Source organism: Chelonia mydas, chromosome 20 (genome assembly GCF_015237465.2).
Source record: "Chelonia mydas isolate rCheMyd1 chromosome 20, rCheMyd1.pri.v2, whole genome shotgun sequence".
Classification (NCBI taxonomy): Eukaryota; Metazoa; Chordata; order Testudines; family Cheloniidae; genus Chelonia; species Chelonia mydas.
Window position 1 is genome coordinate 4,065,992 of NC_051260.2, and position 19,163 is coordinate 4,085,154.

The window sequence follows — 19,163 nt, forward strand, 5'->3', positions numbered from 1 at the left end:
ATCTAATTTACCTAGATTTCAGTAAGGCATTTGATACCGTGCCACATGGGGAATTATTAGTTAAATTGGATAAGATGGGGATCAATAGGAAAATTGAAGGGTGGGTAAGGAATTAGTTAAAGGGGAGACTACAACGGGTCCTACTGAAAGGTGAACTGTCAGGCTGGAGAGAGGATACCAGTGGAGTTCCTCAAGGATCGGTTTTGGGACCAATCTTATTTAATCTTTTTATTACTGACCTTGGCACAAAAGGTGGGAGTGTGCTAATAAAGTTTGCGGATGATACAAAGTTGGGAGGTATTGCCAATTTAGAGAAGGACAGGGGTATCCTACAGGAGGATCTGGATGACCTTGTAAACTGAAGTAATAGTAATAGGATGACATTTAATAGTGAGAAGTGTAAGGTCATGCATTTAGGGATTAATAACAAGAATTTTAGTTATAAGCTAGGGACGCATCAATTAGAAGTAACGGAGGAGGAAAAGGACCTTGGAGTATTGGTTGATCATAGGATGACTATGAGCCGCCAATGTGACATGGCCGTGAAAAAAGCGAATGCGGTCTTGGGATGCATCAGGAGAGGTATTTCCAGTCGAGATCAGGAGGTTTTAGTACCGTTATACAAGGCACTGGTGAGACCTCACCTGGAATACTGTGTGCAGTTCTGGTCTCCCATGTTTAAGAAGGATGAATTCAAACTGGAACAGGTACAGAGAAGGGCTACTAGGATGATCCGAGAAATGGAAAACTTGTCTTATGAAAGGAGACTCAGGGAGCTTGGCTTGTTTAGTCTAACTAAAGGAAGGTTGAGGGGAGATATGATTGCTCTCTAAAAATATATCAGAGGGATAAATACCAGAGAGGGAGAGGAATTATTTAAGCTCAGTATCAATGTGGACACAAGAACAAATGGATATAAACTGGCCACTAGGAAATTTAGACTAGAAATTAGACGAAGGTTTTTAACCATCAGAGGAGTGAAGTTTTGGAATACCTTCCAAGGGCAGCAGTGGGGGCAAAAGATCTCTCTGGCTTTAAGATTAAACTCGATAAGTTTATGGAGGAGATGGTATGATGGGATAACATGGTTTTGGTAATTAAATATTCATAAATAGGCCCAATGGCCTGTGATGGGCTATTAGATGGGGTGGGATCCGAGTTACCCAGGAAAGAATTTTCTGTAGTATCTGGCTGATGAATCTTTCCCATATGCTCAGGGTTTAGCTGATGGCCATATTTGGGGTTGGGAAGGAATTTTCCTCCAGGGCAGATTGGAAGAGGCCCTGGAGGTTTTTCGTCTTCCTCTGTAGCATGGGGCACGGGTCACTTGCTGGAGGATTCTCTGCTCCTTGGAGTCTTTAAACTACGATTTGAGGACTTCAATAGCACAGATATAGGTGTGAGGTTTTTTTTGTAGGAGTGGGTGGGTGAAATTCTGTGGCCTGCGAGTGCAGGAGGTCAGACTAGATGATCATAATGGTCCCTTCTGACCTAAATATCTATGAATCTATGAAAGTTTCACAGCTGGGATGAGTGGCTGGGTGGGGCAGGTGTGCACCAGCTGCTGTTGGCAATGTGTGGCAGGCACTGTGCCATGTGCAAAGGGGTCCGTGCCAAGTGGCTCCTCACCGGGCAGAGCGCCATCCCCCGGGGAGGCGAGAGCAGCGTAGCATGGGGCGAGTAGCTCTTCAAAAGGCACTGGTGTTTTGTGGCTGCGGCTGGTGCTGCAGCCAGAGCAGGTGAAGGAGCCCGGGTGGCGAATTCATGCCAGCAAAACCCGCCCGTCCAGGACTCAGTGGCTCTTTGATGGCTGATTGGCGCTCTTGCTCCTTACCCATCACTGACCGGGGAGTTCGGGCTGGGTGTCCCTCCCTCTCAGTCCAGGGCATGGGCTCTCCCCATCCGAACCCGTCGCTGTCCAGGGGCACTGCCCTGCTGCTCAGCTGGGCACCCCCCGGTGGCAGTGTCTTGCCTTGGATCCGCCAGCGCAATGCACTCAAGTGCAAGCCAAGAGCCCTCGGAGAGCGCTGGCCGTTACCATGAATTGGTTCCAGCTCCCCGCTGCTCGGTTTGCAGGTTCCTTCCCCATCCCTGTTCTCGCCGCGCGGTGCGGGAGACGGGCTCTGACTCACTCCCAGAAGGCAGAGGTTTCCTCCAGGCAGCTGAGCGTGCCGCGCTGCAAGACGCCTCCGGGGCCCCAGCCTGGCCCGGGGCTCTCAGCTGGGAGTGCTGGGAGCAGAGCTCGTCCAGCAGAAAATGAATGACGCGAACGAAAGGAGCCAGAGCGTGGGCTCAGCCGCAGGGCTCCGTCGCAAGTCCCTGCCCTTTGCGTCTGCTCTTCGCGGCTCTGCGCCTGGCCCCTCTGGGTGCCCAGGGTGCTGAGTGTCCCCCTCTGCCCTGGGCCTGGAACCCCAACCCAGCCTCTGCCTTCCACCCCACCTACTCTCGGCTCTATGCCCTTTCCCTCCTCCTGCCCTGTACCCAGACCCCCCACCTGCTCGGGGCCCTTTGCCCTGGCCCTCTGCGCCCACCCATCCTGCCAGGTGTCCACATGCAAGTTATGGGCCTGCTGTGACATCTCCCTGCTGCTACACAGCTACATCTCACACGCACAACTGGACGACGCACTCACAACTCCACAACACCGCCTGAAGGGCCTCAGTACACACACAGCTACACAACCGCCCAACACACACACAGCTACAGAGCTACACAACATCCTTCCCAGGGCCTCACCACACACACAGCTACACAACCGCCCAACACACACACAGCTACAGAGCTACACAACTTCCTTCCCAGGGCCTCACCACACACACAGCTACACAACCGCCCAACACACACACAGCTACAGAGCTACACAGCATCCTTCCCAGGGCCTCACCACACACACAGCTACACAACCGCCCAACACACACACAGCTACAGAGCTACACAACACCCTTCCACGCGTCTCACCACACACACAGCTACACAACACCCCCTCCACAGGCCTTAATACACACACGGCTACACAACGGCATAACACACAGTTGTGACATACACATGAGTGTGATGCCCTGTCCAGGCTCTAAACACAGCTACCCAACAGCACAACACCCCCACAACTACACAACACCCCCTCAAGGGCCTCAGCACACATCTAGGTCCCTGGACAAGACGCCCACACCACCCCAGCTCCCCAAGGTAGGTGACATCTGGCTCCAGCTCTCAGAGCCAGAACCCAGGGCCCAGGCAGCCCCAGTGACTAACAATCCCACACAGGGAGCTCGGGTTCTCCTGGCTGCTGCTGGGGCCGCGGGGCCATGTCTGAGTGGGGCAGTGGGGGCAGCAGGGGGCTTAGGGTGGCATTAAGCGGGCGGCTCCCTGCCTCTTCCCTGCTCCCACCCCGTTACAATCGAGCGTGAAGCAGGAGCCATCCATTGAGCTTGCTCAGATTTCCTGCCCCCCAGCCGGTACCTGTGGCAGCTTCGATCCGGGACTGGAGAGTCCCAGGCTCTCCCTGCCCCCTGCGAAGGGGAGCAGAATACCAGGGAACAATCTCTACCCCAGGCGTGCCCCGCTCAGTCCACCGCAGCTCCAGCTCAGCCAGCCCTCTGCTCTGTGCTGGGTTTGTGGCTTCTCCGCCAAGCGCCGGTTAAAGCCCTACCCACGGGCCGTGCTCCCCCCACACCGCGCTCGCTCCTGTTCGCCTCGGCGGCCCTTCTCTGTGTCCGGCGCCCTGCTGCAAGGACGCACCTCCTTTCCACAGCCTCGGGGGGCACCCAGGCCCCGTCTGCTCCAGCTCGTGGGGTGCAGTGGTGTTTCAGGCTATGAGCGTGAGACAGTGGGTGGGGTAATACCGTTCACTGAGCCTGCCGGATGTGCTTTCTTGCCCTAGCACTTCCCCCTTTGGCCCTGGCTCAGGGCTGGGGCGATGTGTCTCCTGCCCTGGCAGCCTTTCACCTCCAGAGGAATCGTGTCCGATTCCCTGGCTCCAAGTCTGGGTTGCGGCGGGAGGCCCCTGGGTTAGCTGTGAAGTGGGGGGTGGGAGCCGCAGCGAAGGGTTAGCAGCTGCTGGATGAACGTGCCACCCCCCAGGTCCTAGTCCCAGAACTGTTGCTTCTCGCTAATTCCCAGCTGCCCCCCCCCCCCACCTCGCCCTCAGCCCACACCACCCAGCTTGGGAGCTTCAGAGAAACAAGCTGACGCCACTTAATGGAGTCAAAGGAGACTGCCTGGCTCACAGTGGCAGGGAATGGGACACAGAGCCTTTACCCGCTAGGGGGCACTGGCTCTGATCTGGCCCCAGGGCGGGGGACTGGCTGGCTCTGGGGCTCAGGGACTGGGATATGGGACCTTTACCCACTAGGGGGCGCTGGCTCTGATCCGGCCCAGGGTCTGGAACTGGCTGGCTCAGGGGCTTAGGGACTGGGATATGGGGCCTTTACCCTCTAGGGGGCGCTGGCTCTGATCTGGCCCTAGGGTCGGGGAACTGGCTGGCTCAGGGGCTTAGGGACTGTGATATGGGGCCTTTACCCGCTAGGGGGCGCTGGCTCTGATCCGGCCCAGGGTCTGGAACTGGCTGGCTCAGGGGCTTAGGGACTGGGATATGGGGCCTTTACCCGCTAGGAGGCGCCGGCTCTGATCCGGCCCTAGGGTCGGGGAACTGGCTGGCTCAGGGGCTCAGGGACTGGGATATGGGGCCTTTACCCGCCAGGGGGCGTGGGCTCTGATCCAGCCCAGGGTCTGGAACTGGCTGGCTCAGGGGCTTAGGGACTGGGATATGGGGCCTTTACCCGCTAGGAGGCGCCGGCTCTGATCTGGCCTCAGGGTGGGGGAACTGGCTGGCTCAGGGGCTCAGAACTTGGGATATGGGGCCTTTACCCGCTAGGGGGGTGCCGGCTGCGATCAAGTGAGAGCAACTGGTTGGCTCTGTGGGGCTTCGGGGTGCCCAGTCCAGTCTGGCCCGGGTTGCGGGGCTGGCGAGCTTGTGGGAAGGGCTTAACGTGACTCATCAGAGCCCTTTAAACCCCCACATGTGCCCCCCCCCATCCCAGGAGCTGATGCCACATTGACACCCATTCCCCTGCCATGGGGCTGATGCTGAAGCCGCAACACCATCTAGTGGCCATCGGTGGAACTTTCCCTCCATGCCAAGCAAACTCGTTCCCTTTTCCCCCAACAAATATTTCGGCTCAATCCTGTTGGAAGAGGCAGTCAGGGAGCGCTGCCCAGGCACCCAGCCGACCTGGGCCCTCTGCCCCCTCGAGGAGGTGCTGGCAGAGGCAAGTTGCGTGGGCCAGCAGTGAAAGGGCGCTCCGTTACCCAGAGGCCTTTGCACTGGGGTCTTTATTACCCTGCCCCATAGTGCCCCACCGCTGCCACCCGCCAGCCAGTGGCGCACTGCTACCCCACCCCGTGCACCTGCAGGAGCGGGGTAGGAGGGGGCATTAACCCTTTGGGCACGGCCTCGCCGGGGGCGGGGGGGGGCAGACCCTGTTGTCCAGCCCCTCCCCAGGTGTGCAATGGGTCATGCCCCTTAGCCAGCTCTTCCCTGGGACTTTGCTGAGCGTTTGGGGCTGCCCGGTGCACTCCAAGGAGCATGAGCCCCAGGAGATGCCGTGCCAAAGGACACGGTAGTTCAATGACTCCGATACCCCCCATCCCCAGGTGCCTGTTGCTGGCTCACTCTTGGCAGCACATCTGGGGACACCTGGGGGCATGAGAAAGGATCCCCCCCCTCCCCCGTGTTTGGCTGGGGGCTGCTCCTGACTGGCGCTAGATAACTAATAGCACTGCCACTGACCGCGCCAAATGCCCAGGGGGTCCGTGGCAGGGGAGGGCTTAATGTGCCCACCTCAGCCCCAGCCCCGCACGGGCAGCGCCGAGCACCCGGTGCTCAGCCAGGTGTCCTTGTATTTGCATCCCTGGGGAGCAGTCACGTCACAGGGCTCCCCCTGCAGGAAACAGCCAGAGGTGCAGCCTCCCCCTGGCCTGGAGTACAGAGGGACTCGATCCCGCCTTTCCTCGGGGTACCCGCGTCGGGCGGTGGCCACCCCGGGCCCGGCTGGTGCCAGCCCATGGAAGGATCCCCCCCAGGTGATGGGGCTGCCTTTTGCTACCAACAGGGGAGCACGGCGTTTGCCAAGCACTGGATGAAAGAGTGGGGCGAGGGCTGCTGCCGAGTAACCCTGGCCCTGCGGGGAGCCAAGTCCACTGGCGACGTCAGCTTCTCCTCGCACGGCTGGGCCAGCGTCACAGGGGCCCGGCTGTGTCACGGGCCCAGACCACAAGTGTGCCCTGGCTGGTCCAGAGTCCCAGGCCATTGACGTCGGTTGTGTCTCCTGGTGTGGCATTAACAGGGGTCTGGCACGGGATGGGGCGGGGGGGCAGGCGCCTAAGAAAGAGCAAGCCAGGGCACGTGAATGTTTTACCAGGAAAAACATCCATGCAGCAATCAGAGATGATGCAGAGCAATTAAACCCCTAGCTGCCAGAGGGGCAGGGGCACGTGAAACCCCATAGCGGCCTGATCTTCCATGGGACACAGCACCTCAGACTGGGTTGCATGTAACGCTGCCCTGGGGACTTGAACGTGGGCCCTGCTGTGCTAAATGCATCAGCTCCTTGAGTGGCAGCACCAAGAATTTAGTAACAGGCTCCTATCCCCAGGGTTCAGGCGTGGCGGGGAGACCTGGCGGGCAAGCTGCCCAGTGGGTCAGACAGGGCACTGGACAGCCAAGATCGCCATGCCTAGAGGTGGTGCGTGCAGCTTAGCTCTCCTGCCCCAGTCGCTAGGGCGGGGAGGGGGGTTTAAACAAGGGCCCTGCTTTCAGAAGTGCCGCTGTGTCTTGTGTTTGTCTTAAAGCCTCGAGCTCCAGGAGTCATGGGAATATGGAAAGGGCTGGGGGGGAGGAAATCTACTCACCTTGCCAGTGAGCAGTTCCAATGAGTGCTCACACATGACGGGAGTTGTGTGGAAAGAGGCCAAGGGTTGATTAGATGCCTGCCGGGCTTCAATCCAACCTCTTGTGCCTGTGGGCTTGGAGCCAGTGGCCCCTGTTGTTGGCTGCGGTCAGGCCGGCTGTGAGCGAGGACACATGAGCCTTGGCTCAGGAGATGTGATTTTTTTCGCTTGTGCACCAGGCACCGGGGCAAACGCTCCCGGGGAAACCTCATGTGCCTGTCAGCTGGCATGCAAACGTCCAGGATGAAACAGCAGCCAACTCAGCGGGGATTGGGGCGCTGCTTGGGAGCAGCCAGCCGTGCCAAAGCCCAGGGGTGACTAGCGGGGGGGCTGCGAGTTGGCATTGAGGGGCATTGGCAGAGCTGGGGGAGCCCAGGGCTGGATCATACATTCGAGGGCTGCGTGGGGGAGCAGCCTTCCAGCAGGCCCCCTGATTTGAACTAGGTGGGTGTGGAATGGGCACCAAACGCGGATGACAGTTGTGATGAGTGCCTGGATATGGGCTGCCCTGTAAATACGACACAGAGATGGGGTGGGATGGGCAGCGCCAGGCCTGGGAGCACGGCCCAGACCAGCCCTGGCCTTCCCGAGCTGCCCCAGGGGAAGCGGAGCCCTGAGGGAAACGTCAAGCAGGTGCCAGCTGAGTCCCAGCTCACTGATCCACTGAGCCAGCCCTTGGCAGCACCGGTGACCCACTGCCACCCTTCTGGGAAACGGCGGCGGGGCCCTTCCCTTTCCTGCTGTGGGCGGTGCCCGGCTGGGGCTGCAAGTCCCTCTCTGCTGGTGAGCCCTGTGCAATGCGATGGGGGGAGCCGTGGAAATCAAGGGGGTTACACCAGGGGGCAGTCTGATTCTGAGAATTGCTCCTTTCCAGCTGCCCCGGCCCTGAGATGTGGGTGCCCATCACTTCCACCAGGGGCTGAGTGTAACCACTAGCACCCACCCCTATTTGTAGCGGGGGATTCTCCCCGGTGCTCCAGAGCTGGGATCCCCATGCCAAGGGCACCCACAGCCCCAGAGATGGGGTCCGGCAGCCAAGGGACTGTGGGCATGAAGGCTTGGCCCCGTGTGTTCACAGCTGTGTGTCACAAATGCATGTCCACAAGTGCAGGGATGGCTCCCTGTGCATAGGAAATGGGGCGGTCGTGGGGGGGATTGAGCCCAGCCAGCCAGGTCCATCCCACAGCCCCTGCACTTTTGCAGCTGCCCCGTCTGCCAAGCCCCATTGCCTTGGGCACCACTCATGCCCATCCCTCCCTGACAGGTGCAGCAGCTGCCCCCTCCCCTGCTGGGGCGTCCTCTGGGCTCAGTCATTACGGGCGCGAGAGGGCCCGGCAATCTTCCCCACCGCCCTCCGGGGGCACCCTGCCGCCCCAAGGGCACTGCTCCGCGAGGCTGCCCTGGCACAGCTGTGATGCTGCACGGTCCCTGCGCCCCAGGAAGATCCAGGGGGAAGAGGAGCCGCTCCCTTGTCCCCTGCAGCAGGTGGGCCCTGGCGAATTGGGGAGATCGACGGGCCCCCTCCAGGCTTCCGACCTGCATGGCGGGGCGAGGGGGGGTCTCTTTGCTCTCTTGCCCTGCCCGCGGCGGGCACTAGGCCGGATAACGCCTCACGCCTCTGGTGTCAGAGCAGCTAGGGCAGAATGAGGAACCTCCAGGTATTTCCTCGTAGGCAGCTGCCAGCCTGCAGGGCTCTCCCCAGGAGGTGGGAGTGTTCGGGACACCTCGGGGCGGGGGAAGTCTAGTCATCGCCATTGGCGGGGGGGGGGAGGTCCCATCATCACAGCACTGCAGGAATGGCTCAGCAATGGAGCAGGGATGCCACTCGGTGCTCGGCCCGGTGGCGCGGCTGCTGGGGCCTCACCCTGCCAGCAGTGTGCCCAGCTGTTTGCACGCCAGCCTCGTGCCTTGGACTTAATGCCCCATCCGCCCTGCACAATCCACCACCCTCCCACCAGCTTTCAGACACTGGGAGGAGAGGAGGAAGCAACTGCCCCACAGGGCAAGTTATTCCAGTACTGTCCACTGGAGGGGGGGGGGGGCTTCATGCCCCTTCCTCGGAGCCAGCCCATCCCCTTGAACTCAATGGGCAGCTGTGGCCTGATGACCTTGATGCTGGTGAAGCTAGACCCGGGGTCTGGCCCACCTACCATTGGTGCAGGGCATCTTTGCCCTCACCCTGCTAGCCATGTCCTTCCTCAGCCTGGCTGGCCAGAAGCAGAGGAGAGCTCTCCACACCTGAGCCTTCTTTTACTACACGGAGCCACCTGCCCCGGTTTTTGGACCACTGCAATGAGCCCCACGCCCCATAGCAAGGGGCCCCTGCTGTGCCAGATGGCACCTTCTTCTGGCACCCTCCAGCTCTCTGGTAGAGGTGCCAGAGGGGGTGAGGCCTCGTCAACACTTCTGAAAAGCGGGAGCCATTCAACTGTCCCTCTAATGCGCCCACCTCGGGGGTGGGACGCATCAGCCCTTGAAACAGCCACTCAGCAACTGGTTCCAGCCACTTGCTTGGGGCTGGGGCTGGGGGAGTTAGGAGGTGGATCCTTAAAACCAAATTGCCAAGAGAGTTAATTGGAAGAGATTTCCACCCAGGGAGCAAATCGGAGCGCTTAACCACCCAGGAAGTGTATTATGTTACGAGACGCAGCATGGGCCTAGCACGCAGGGCACTGGAATGGCAGCAAGAGATCTGAAGTCTATTCCCGGCTCTGCCGCCGATGACGTTGGACGAGTGGCTTCCTCCTGCCACGTCTGTGCCTCAGTTTCCCCTCCCACCTCGTACGAACAGTCCCTGCAGTGCCCGGCCCAAAGGGACCCTGATCCCAGCTGGGAATGCTAAGTGCTACTTTGGAATTGTACAGCACACGATGAAGGGTTCCGTGCTTTTTGCCTGGATTCCAACCCAACCCCCTTTCCCATCCAGCATCTTCATCCCAAACCCACAAATGCACCAAACGGTGGGGTTTTTTTTTTAAAAAAAAAAAGAGTCATATTTATTCTCCAGGGAATAATAAATAACTGTTAAATATCAAAGCACCAGCAACAGCTGCAGGCAAACAGTTCTGCGCCGGCAGGCGAGAGACATTCACGTGGCAGCTGCCCTAAATACAGAGAGCCTCGCGGCTGGCTTGGAAAAAAAAACCCACACAGCTTCAGACATTGCGGCTCCCGAGAACCATGAATAAGTTACAGGCAATAAATATAAATAGGGGGCACTGTGCTTCAAAGGGGAGTGTTTCAAGTGATTATTAAGGAGAACAAACCTTAGCACATCCCTTTCAACTCTTTGCAGGACCCCAAGAGTTGATCCTCAGCCGGTGTCAATCAGCGAAGCTATGCTGATTTACACCGGTGGAGGAGGCGGACCTGAGTCACTGATCAGCATCAGAACCATTCCCCCAAGGCCAGCTGGGTCCAGATTTGCTCCTTCCCGTTACATGCCCAGACGTACACAGGCCGAGACGGGGTCCTGGGGCTGCCCTGGGGATTCGAACCAGCGGAGGCAGGTTGCTGGGCAGTTTGGCTCCGTGCTCTGCAGGGCTGCTGCCCTGGCTACAGCAGAGCCAGGCGCACACACGAATTGCATTGCCGAATGCTGCCTGGAGGAGGCGCTGGTTCTGGGAATGCCACTCCGGCTCCGCCTTGCTCTGCGTTCAGGGGAACTCCAGGTTCAGGAGGGAGGACAGCCCGGGCGGAGGGTGGGTAGGAAGCCACGCCAGGCCCCCCCCAGATTTGTTACGCAGCTCTTTTTCCATGCCACGGCCGGCCGTGTCACACAGCCCTTCCCATCCCACGGAGCAGGGATGAGTGCATGCGCTTTGAGGCACCAGCCCCTCCTTTCCTTGACTCTGATCTGGGGCCAAACCGCTCGGACGGGGCCCATCACCCCATGGGGGGCCCGGCCACCCCCAGGGCCAGCGGTTCCATCTCCGCCCGCGTTAGCGGCTCACAAACTGCAGGTTGATGTCCTTCTCGGGCACCAGGAGGGTGCGGGTCATGGGCCTGACCGGGCCCCCCTCTGGCTCCGGCTTCACCTCAAAGTGCATCAGAATCTGCCAGGAGAGAGGAGGGCAGATTAGCACCAGTTGCACCAAGGCTGGTGGGAGGGGAGGGGAGTATGCAGTCGGCCCAGGAGGAGTGCACGGGGGTGGGGGGAGAGGGAGCAATTGGCCTGGTAGGAATACAGTGCGGGAGGGGGCTATGGGCCTCGTTCCCATGCAGTGGCGGAGGGGGCTATTGGGCAGGTACCGATGCGGTGGGAGAGGGGGACTATGGGGCTGGTACCAATGCAGTGGGAAACGGGGACTATGGGCCTGGTAGGAATGCAGTGTGGGAAGGGCGTATGGGACTGGTACCAATGCAATGAGGGGGACTATGGGGCTGGTACTGATGCAGTAGGAGAGGGGGGCAATGAGGGGGGCTATGGGGCTGGTACTGATGCAGTGGGAGAGGGGGACTATGGGGCTGGCACCAATGTGGTGGGAGAGAGGGGCTATAGCCTGGTAGGAATGCAGTGGGGGAAGGGCCTATGGGACAGGTACCAATGCAATGAGGGGGACTATGGGGCTGGTACTGATGCAATGAGGGGGACTATGGGGCTGGTACTGATGCAGTGGGAGAGGGGGGCAATGGAGCTGGTACCAATGCAATGAGGGGGGCTATGGGGCTGGCACCAATGTGGTGGGAGAGGGGGGCTATGGCCTGATAGGAATGCAGTGGGGGAAGGGCCTATGGGACTGGTACCAATGCAATGAGGGGGACTATGGGGCTGGTACTGATGCAGTAGGAGAGGGGGGCAATGGGGCTGGTATTGATGCAATGAGGGGGGCTATGGGGCTGGTACTGATGCAGTGGGAGAGGGGGACTATGGGGCTGGCACCAATGTGGTGGGAGAGAGGGGCTATAGCCTGGTAGGAATGCAGTGGGGGAAGGGCCTATGGGACAAGTACCAATGCAATGAGGGGGACTATGGGGCTGGTACTGATGCAATGAGGGGGACTATGGGGCTGGTACTGATGCAGTGGGAGAGGGGGGCAATGGAGCTGGTACCGATGCAATGAGGGGGACTATGGGGCTGGTACTGATGCAGTTTAACAGGAATTAGGAGGCCCCGCCCCGGCCCCAGGAGCCATGTTTTGCCACCGCGACGCTCAGGGGCGGCTCGGCCCCGGCACTCACCCGGGCCAGGGCCAGGTGCACCTCCAGCTCCGCGATGCGCCTCCCGATGCAGCTGCGCTTGCCGAAGCCGAAGGGGACGGAGGCGAAGGGGTGGTGCGTGGCGTCCTTCTGCAGCCAGCGCTCCGGCTTGAAGCAGTCGGGCTCGGGGAAGAAGCGGGCGTCCCGGGAGGTGGCATAGTGGCACAGCGTGATCAGGGTCTGCGAGGGGAGGGCAGAGAGGAAGAGGCTGCAGGGTGAGACGTGGGCACTGTGGGCACCATGCCACGTGAGCGGGGTGCGGGAGGAGACACCCCCACCCCAAGGAGAAATCCCCTCAGCTACAAACTGCCTCCCGCTAAGGGAACTCGGGGGTGGCAAGTCACAGCTGGGGAGGAGATGTCCCCGCTTCCAGGTCAGCCCCCCCCACTCCCTCCCCACCCCGTTAGCCAGGCAGTCAGCTCCACTCACCTTCCTGGGGATGAGATATTCTCCCACTTGGATGTCTCGGTCGGAGATGACACGGGCATTGCTGGGGATCACCGGGTACAACCTGCCGGGGGAGAAGGGGACACGGCCGGAGGTGAGTCACAGGAGCCGTGATCCAGCCTCACGCTGCAGCCGACCAGCTGCGGGTTCAAGCCCCGCACCCGGCCTTGGGCTCATTTCCAGCAGGAGAACGGCTGGGCAGCTGCTCTGTCCCCACTCCAGGCACTAGCCTCCCAGCTCTGGGGGCTGAGCTCCAGGGGGGACGGATGAACCCGGGGATCCCAGCGCTCCAGGCAGCCTGCAAGCTCCCAGCAGATGCACCATGTCCCTCCACAGCCCCTGGGCGAGAAAGCAGAGCCAGCCCTGGTTGACCCGTCTCCTAGCGGCGCTCACCTCAGCGCTTCCTTCACCACCGCCTTCAGCAGGGGCATCTGGGCCACGTCTGCGGCCGACGGGATGGCGCCGCCGTCCATCACCTCGGTGATCTGCTTGTGCAGCGCTGCCTGCACCCGGGGGTGACGGGACAGCTCATACAGGCTCCAGGACAGGGTGCTGGAGATCTGCAGGGGCAGAGGAGCAAGAGAGGGTTAGGAAGAGGCTGGATCCCTGCCATCGGTGCTGGAGGGAAAACGGGGCCTCCCCAGCTGGGATCCATCTATGCTCTGGGCGCCGGAATCACTTCCACGCAGCCGCCATGGCCCCCCAGCCCAGTTCCCCAGGGATTCAATCCCCGAGAATAAGCAGAACTCCTAGCAACAGAGCTGCCTTTGCCTTCCTGCCCCGACTGCCCCGAGCCCTCGAGCCGGACACTCCCGCGGCGCTTACTGTGTCCACCCCGGCCAGCAGCAGCTCGGTCACGTTGCCGTAGATGGATTTCATGGAGAGCTTCTCCTGGGCAAGGTAGTAAGTGAGGTATTTGCCTTCCACCGTCTCCCCCCGCGAGACTTTCTCTGCCACCTCGGTCATTCGCTTGTCGATGTGGCCCTTAGCTGGAAGGGAACGGACGCAGGTGAGCCCCACAGCCTGGGCTTGAGAGTTTCTCCCCACTTCCCTGGCTTTCCAACAGAAGCAGCGCTAGGCTGGGCTTCTTTGGAGGAATCCAAGGGATTCTGGTGCCCAAAGCCCACCAAAATTGAATGGTGGGCCTCTAATTCCCTTTTGAAAGTCCCCAAGTCTTAATTGCCCCCGGTTCAACCGCGGTTTATCGGTGGCGGTGTCAATTCCGGTTTAATTGCTAATGCTAAAGCTAACACCCTGAGCAACGACTGATTCGGTGCAGGGCGTGGAATCTCTTTGCAGTTGCCTCCCGATCTTTGCTCCAGATCTTCTGCCCGGATTCCTGCCCCAGGGGAAATGAGCCTGAAGTTCGGGCAGGGAGTTGGGCCCGGGCACGCACACACCCACCCAAGCAGCCAACCCAGGCTGCCTGGCCCCAGCAGCGCTCACCAAAAGCGAACATGTAGTCCCAAGACTCGCAGAAGATCTTCCAGGGCTTGGGGAAGATGTGGTGGAGGAACTTGGGCATGGCCATGGTGAGCAGGGTCATGACGAACATGCGGTTGATGGAGCGGATGAAGGCCTCGGTCTCCTTGGGCACCTCAGGCTCCAGGCAGCCGATGCGGGATTCGAAGAGCACCGAGGAGATGCCTAAGGAAACGAACCCGGAGAGAGTCAGAGACATGAGGCCCCGGAGGGGGGGACGGAGTTTCTGGAGCAGGGGGGGTGGGTCTCAGGCAGATCCGTCTCCGATCTCTGAGCAGAATGTGCCCCTCCGTTCCCAGGGGCCCCAGCCCTGTCCCCACCCTAGGCACTGCCCCAGACATGCACCTTCCAGGCCGAATTTGTAGAACTCGCCCGCCACGTCCTGGACCACGTGCTGCCCGTGGCGGCTCCGCTGGTGCTGCAGCCGGCGGATGAGGTCGCTGACCACGCCGTTCAGGGTCCCCGTGTGCGACTCCACCTCCTTGGGCTTCAGCATGTGTTTGCCAAGGGTGCTGCGGATCTTCTGCCACTCCTCGCCTTCCCTGGTCGGGCCAGAGAGACCCGGTTACCCCCCCAGGAAAGCAGGGCTCAAGGGCCAGCCTGCCCACGCCACCCCTGGGCTAATCTCTGCCGTGGACGGCTAAGGGGAGCCGACATCTCGCCGCCTCTTAGACACAGCGCCCCCCTAAGGCAGGGCTGAGGCGCACTTCCTGGCTCATGGGGTGGGGGGAGGGGGTAAGCTGGCTCTGACGCGGTGCACCCGCTAGTCAGTTCCCACGGTGGTCAAGCCAGCAGCAAGCCCACCCGCAGGGGCCCTGCGGTGCTGGGAAAGCAGCTCCCATGGCTAGCCCACGGGCCTGCACATCCTCTGCCAGTTACTCAGCCCCGCTGATGAGAAACCCGGGAGCCTGAGTCACACCGCTGACTCACGGCCCAACACAATCCTCTCGCCTGACTCACGCCTCTGCAGGGGCTTGCGCAAAGCCTTAGCTCTTGGGTGCCGTGCCTCTGGGCCAAGACCTGCCGGGCCCCGCGGAGACAGCATCAGGCCGCAGGGATGGGGAAGCCTGGAGGGAGCCGCATCCCACTTAGCGCAGAGCCACCGAGGGAAGAGTCAGCAAGAGCGCTGGACGGATCCCCCAGGAGAGGGGGTGACCCCCACAGTCTCCCCATTTGGGGCTCTTTTTTGGCTCCTTTTCCGCCTGGCACCGGTAGGCGAGCGGCAGGCAGAGAGACATCTGAGTTTCTGCTAAGCCCCGCTTCGTTTGGTTCCCGCACCCTCCCTCGCCTCCGCTCTTGTCTGACACCCGCAATGGGAGCGCTCTGGTTTGCTACTTCTCTGTACGGCACCGGGTCCAGGGGTGGGGCTCCTAGGTACTACCCAGAACCCAAATAGTTGAGGGGGGAAATTTTCAGGGAGTCAAGTGACTGTCAATGGGATTTGAGCCCCTAACTCCCTTGGGCAAAATCCAAGCCTTAAATATCAGTGTGTTTTGCAGCGGATCATGGCGTTGCCTGGTGTCTCCAGGACCCGGTGGGTCCTAGGATGTTTCCTGCGGCCCCGCCCCGACCCAGCGTGGCCCCCACGCCCACGTCGGAGGGTGGCAGAGTAGCCGACTTACGCAGTGAGCAGCCCGTACGCGTGGCCGCGGCACACCCGGTAGTCCTTCCAGGAGGACAGGTCGGAGCGGACGGGGTGTTTGCCCTCTTGTCTCATCACCTCTTGGATCAGGCTGGGCTCCGCGACGTGGACGGTCAAGATAGGCCCAAAGCTGGCTTTCCACACCGGCCCGTACTTGGCTTTCCCTTCGATCTAGGAGGGAAGAGGAGACAATTCGTCAAGCAAGCCCCGAGCCTTCGCTGGGCTCTTGTCACCAGCTGGGCCAGGCAGAGCTGGTTAGAACCAGGCTGCCCTAGCAGAGTGGTCACCGGTCAGCAACGCGAATATGTGGGCGCTTTAAGGGCAGGGTGGACAGAGCCATGAGACAATGGTGCATTATAGGGATCTATTCCCCTGCCATCTGCAGCCTATACACCCAGCTCCATCCTGCACCCCCTCCTGCTATCCTCCAGGACGGATCATTCCCTGGCTGCTGGCCGCAACGAACTGCAACTGACTCCAATGAAACCATTTTGTGTTTCGCCGCAGCTCGACCTGGGGAAGCCGGGCTTCCAGGGATCGGGACCTCACAGGAACGTCTGGGCAGACGTGGTCAGAAATCGAGCTCAGAGAGGGTCAGTGATCTGCCGGCTAGACTCTGCCCTGCAGGAGCCCCCGTTATTCAGAGCTCTCCTTCCCCTCCAGCCTCAGCCATGAGACTCCATTGGGGATTCGTTCCCCTGAGCAGGGGAGAGAGAGAAAGTCGAGAGGGAAACGATGCCTCATTTGCTTGGAATGCAATCAGGGCTGGATGCAGTCAGCGCATGTAATCGAGGATATTTAGTTTCTCCATCCAGGAAGAGGGTTGATCTAGTTCCCACACAGGCAGGTTTTATTGCTATCTGTCCAGCTTCCTCATGCTATGCACCATGAGGCCGTTGGGCAAACCAAGAGCGGCCGCGAAACCAGCCTGCTCTTGTCTGTTTAAATATCTGGATTTGCAAATACGCCGCGCGAGGTTCAAAGGCAGCTGGAACACCTGCCTAGAACTTAATCAATGCTCTGCTGAAGCCAGTCTCTCCATTCTGACCCTCTGTTTTCCACTCCTTTATTGGAAAATTTAGCTTTCGGGCTGAGGCATACATGGATTTTGCTGCATCTTATTCCACAAAATCCCACTCCCAGCCCCTTTGGGGTTATGAGCTGGGGTGAGGGGAAGATTAAATAGCTTTAGGCTTTAAAAGAAATGGGTTTTGCACGTGGATAACTCAAAGACCGCAGCTTTCACGTGTATCATTCGGCAGATGGCTCATCCTCAGGGGGGGAATATTCATTTCGCTAAGTTTGGAAGTGGTTAAAAAGGAGCCGCAGTGCACGCGGGGAGCCGTTCGACTACCAGAACTTTTTAAAAGCCGTAGATATCTGCACGCAAGTTTGCGGAGCCACACAAGCAGGAGACGTGCGGTCGCAAAGAGGCGAAAGAATGCAATGATTTGGTTTATTCATTTAAAAATTATTCCCAAAGTGGGGCGTATTCACAATTTTGGGGAACTTTGTGAACGAATCCTAAGAAAGCACTGATTTCTATAGGGAGTTTACTCAGACGGTATGGGGCTGAATAGCACAAATTCTCTCCGTGAATAAAGTTTACCCAACGGTCTTTCCCCCCATTTTTGTTTTCTTTCCTTTCATATAAAAAAAAAAAGAGTTAAATACAAAACAAAAACACCCTCCTCCAACACCAACAATGTAAAACACACACGGGTCAGAAAATTGATATGACGGATCTCAAGGTTAGCCCTGCTATATTGCACATCCTGTGGGTCTTTTAAAAAAAAGAGAAAATAAAGTTTGCATAACGTCTGCAGCCGAACTAGCAATATGCGATACAATGCTCCCCTTTATGTATCAAAGCCACTATTAAAGGGTGCCATTAATTTACGCTGCAAATGAAATTCACTGTTTCCGCAGCCCAGTGAGTAAGAGTTGTGTGGCCCAGAATCAATGTCAATTTACACAGGGTTAGACTAACGAGTGAATGGGTTGATTGCCGGTAAACCTATGTTACGTCAATCGATTTTTGCAAGCCTGTGGGGACACATATGGGGTAAAGCCCGAGTTCATGTACACCTTAATTTGTAAAAAGAAAAGGAGGACTTGTGGCACCTTAGCGACTAACAAATGTATTTGAGCATAAGCTTTCGTGAGTTACAGCCCACTTCATCGGATGCTCAAATAAATTTGTTAGTCTCTAAGGTGCCACAAGTCCTCCTTTTCTTTTTGCGAATACAGACTAACACGGCTGCTCCTCTGAAACCTTAATCTGTGTACATCTCTGTACACCTATTGTTTCCCTCACTGCAAGCCACACATTGAAATGACATAGAGAAGTAACCAAAACTACAACTGTACATATTTATGGGGACTGCCACCTTTGAATGTCCTGACTCATGTGTTTAGTCTGGGATTTATAAACAGGGCTTGAATTTCAATGAATTTTGAGCCTCCAACTCCCATTGACTTAGGTGAAAACCGTGGCTAGAACTTTTTTTTATTAAATGTCCAGCAGTTTCTGTTGTGGCAGTGACGGGAAATTCTCCAGTGGAAGCTGGTAGATTCCAGACCCTTTGGGAAACCTGGTCCTAAATCCTATATGACGATGTTCACTAAAGACAGGATCTATTTAAAGCTCAGGAATTCCACGCACCCCATACATTGGTAGACCCTTTATAGAACAAGACCAACTAGTCTGATGCAGAAAGTAAGAGGTCGTGTGCCGAGCAGCAAGGTGGGAAAGTAGCCACGGAGGCAAGCTCCTTACCTGTAGCTCATGCAGCCTGGCCAGCCCTCTTTTGCAGAAGAGATCCGTGAAGAAGCCCAGTGCGCTGGGTCCTGGCATGTCCTCCAGGGTCTTGTGGGGCTTGGTCACTCTGGCTGGTGCCTTGAAGCCGAGCTCAGCCCAGATCTCTGGGAAGCCCCTGGAGAGCAGGGAAGCCCTGCTGGCCAGCTTGAGGGTCTGAGGCATCCTGGCTCAGGGCAGCTGGAAAGTGGATGGAGGAAGAAAGCAGAGGAGCAGATGAAGTCCTGGAGCATCTTTCTGGCTTTATTTATAATGGGACACATGGAGCCAGGGAGGCCACGCCCCCTGCATCCTCGTTACCAAACCCCGCCCTCCCTTACCTGCGTCAGCGTTCTCTTCGTTTACATAGGAGCCCCGGCTGCCCAATCAGAGCGCGAGGTGGGCTCGGCTGGGAAAAGGGGGTGCCGGAAGCAAGCCATGTGCTCGCCACGTGGGTTTCCGGCGAAGGGGCAGATGCTTCTGAAGGGGAGGGGGGGAAAGATGGGCCCCGGGGTGGTAAGGGAGGGCAGAGAGTGGGTATCTGGGGGTGGGTAACGCAGGAGGGGAGAGATGGGCAGGGGAGTTAGGTACCTGGGGGGCAGATGGGGGTACCTGGGGGAAATAGTTACCTGTGGGGGGCAAAGAGGG

The 19,163-nt window shown here is 58.7% G+C and overlaps 1 protein-coding gene across 1 annotated transcript; it reads right to left on the reverse strand.

Annotated features, from left to right (window-relative positions):
• Positions 1–9,930: 9,930 nt before the first annotated feature.
• On the reverse strand, positions 9,931–18,767 carry LOC102946801 (25-hydroxyvitamin D-1 alpha hydroxylase, mitochondrial). The gene is made up of 9 exons (XM_007067029.4): positions 18,498–18,767; positions 15,699–15,889; positions 14,422–14,618; positions 14,041–14,241; positions 13,420–13,583; positions 12,988–13,154; positions 12,577–12,658; positions 12,130–12,327; positions 9,931–11,003 (listed from the first exon to the last, which is right to left on the reverse strand). Exons 1-9 carry the CDS (start codon positions 18,699–18,701, stop codon positions 10,890–10,892), a joined length of 1,518 nt encoding a protein of 505 aa, XP_007067091.2. The 5' UTR covers positions 18,702–18,767; the 3' UTR covers positions 9,931–10,889.
• Between the last annotated feature and the right edge of the window lie 396 nt (positions 18,768–19,163).

Coding starts and splice junctions, on each gene's coding strand:
- LOC102946801 (XM_007067029.4), bottom strand. CDS start 18,701: ATGCCTCAGACCCTCAAGCTGGCCAGCAGGGCTTCCCTGCTCTCCAGG. Junction 14,242..14,421: donor CTACAAATTCGGCCTGGAAG/GTGCATGTCTGG, acceptor TCGTTTCCTTAG/GCATCTCCTCGGTGCTCTTC. Junction 12,659..12,987: donor GTGGTGAAGGAAGCGCTGAG/GTGAGCGCCGCT, acceptor CTCCCCCGGCAG/GTTGTACCCGGTGATCCCCA.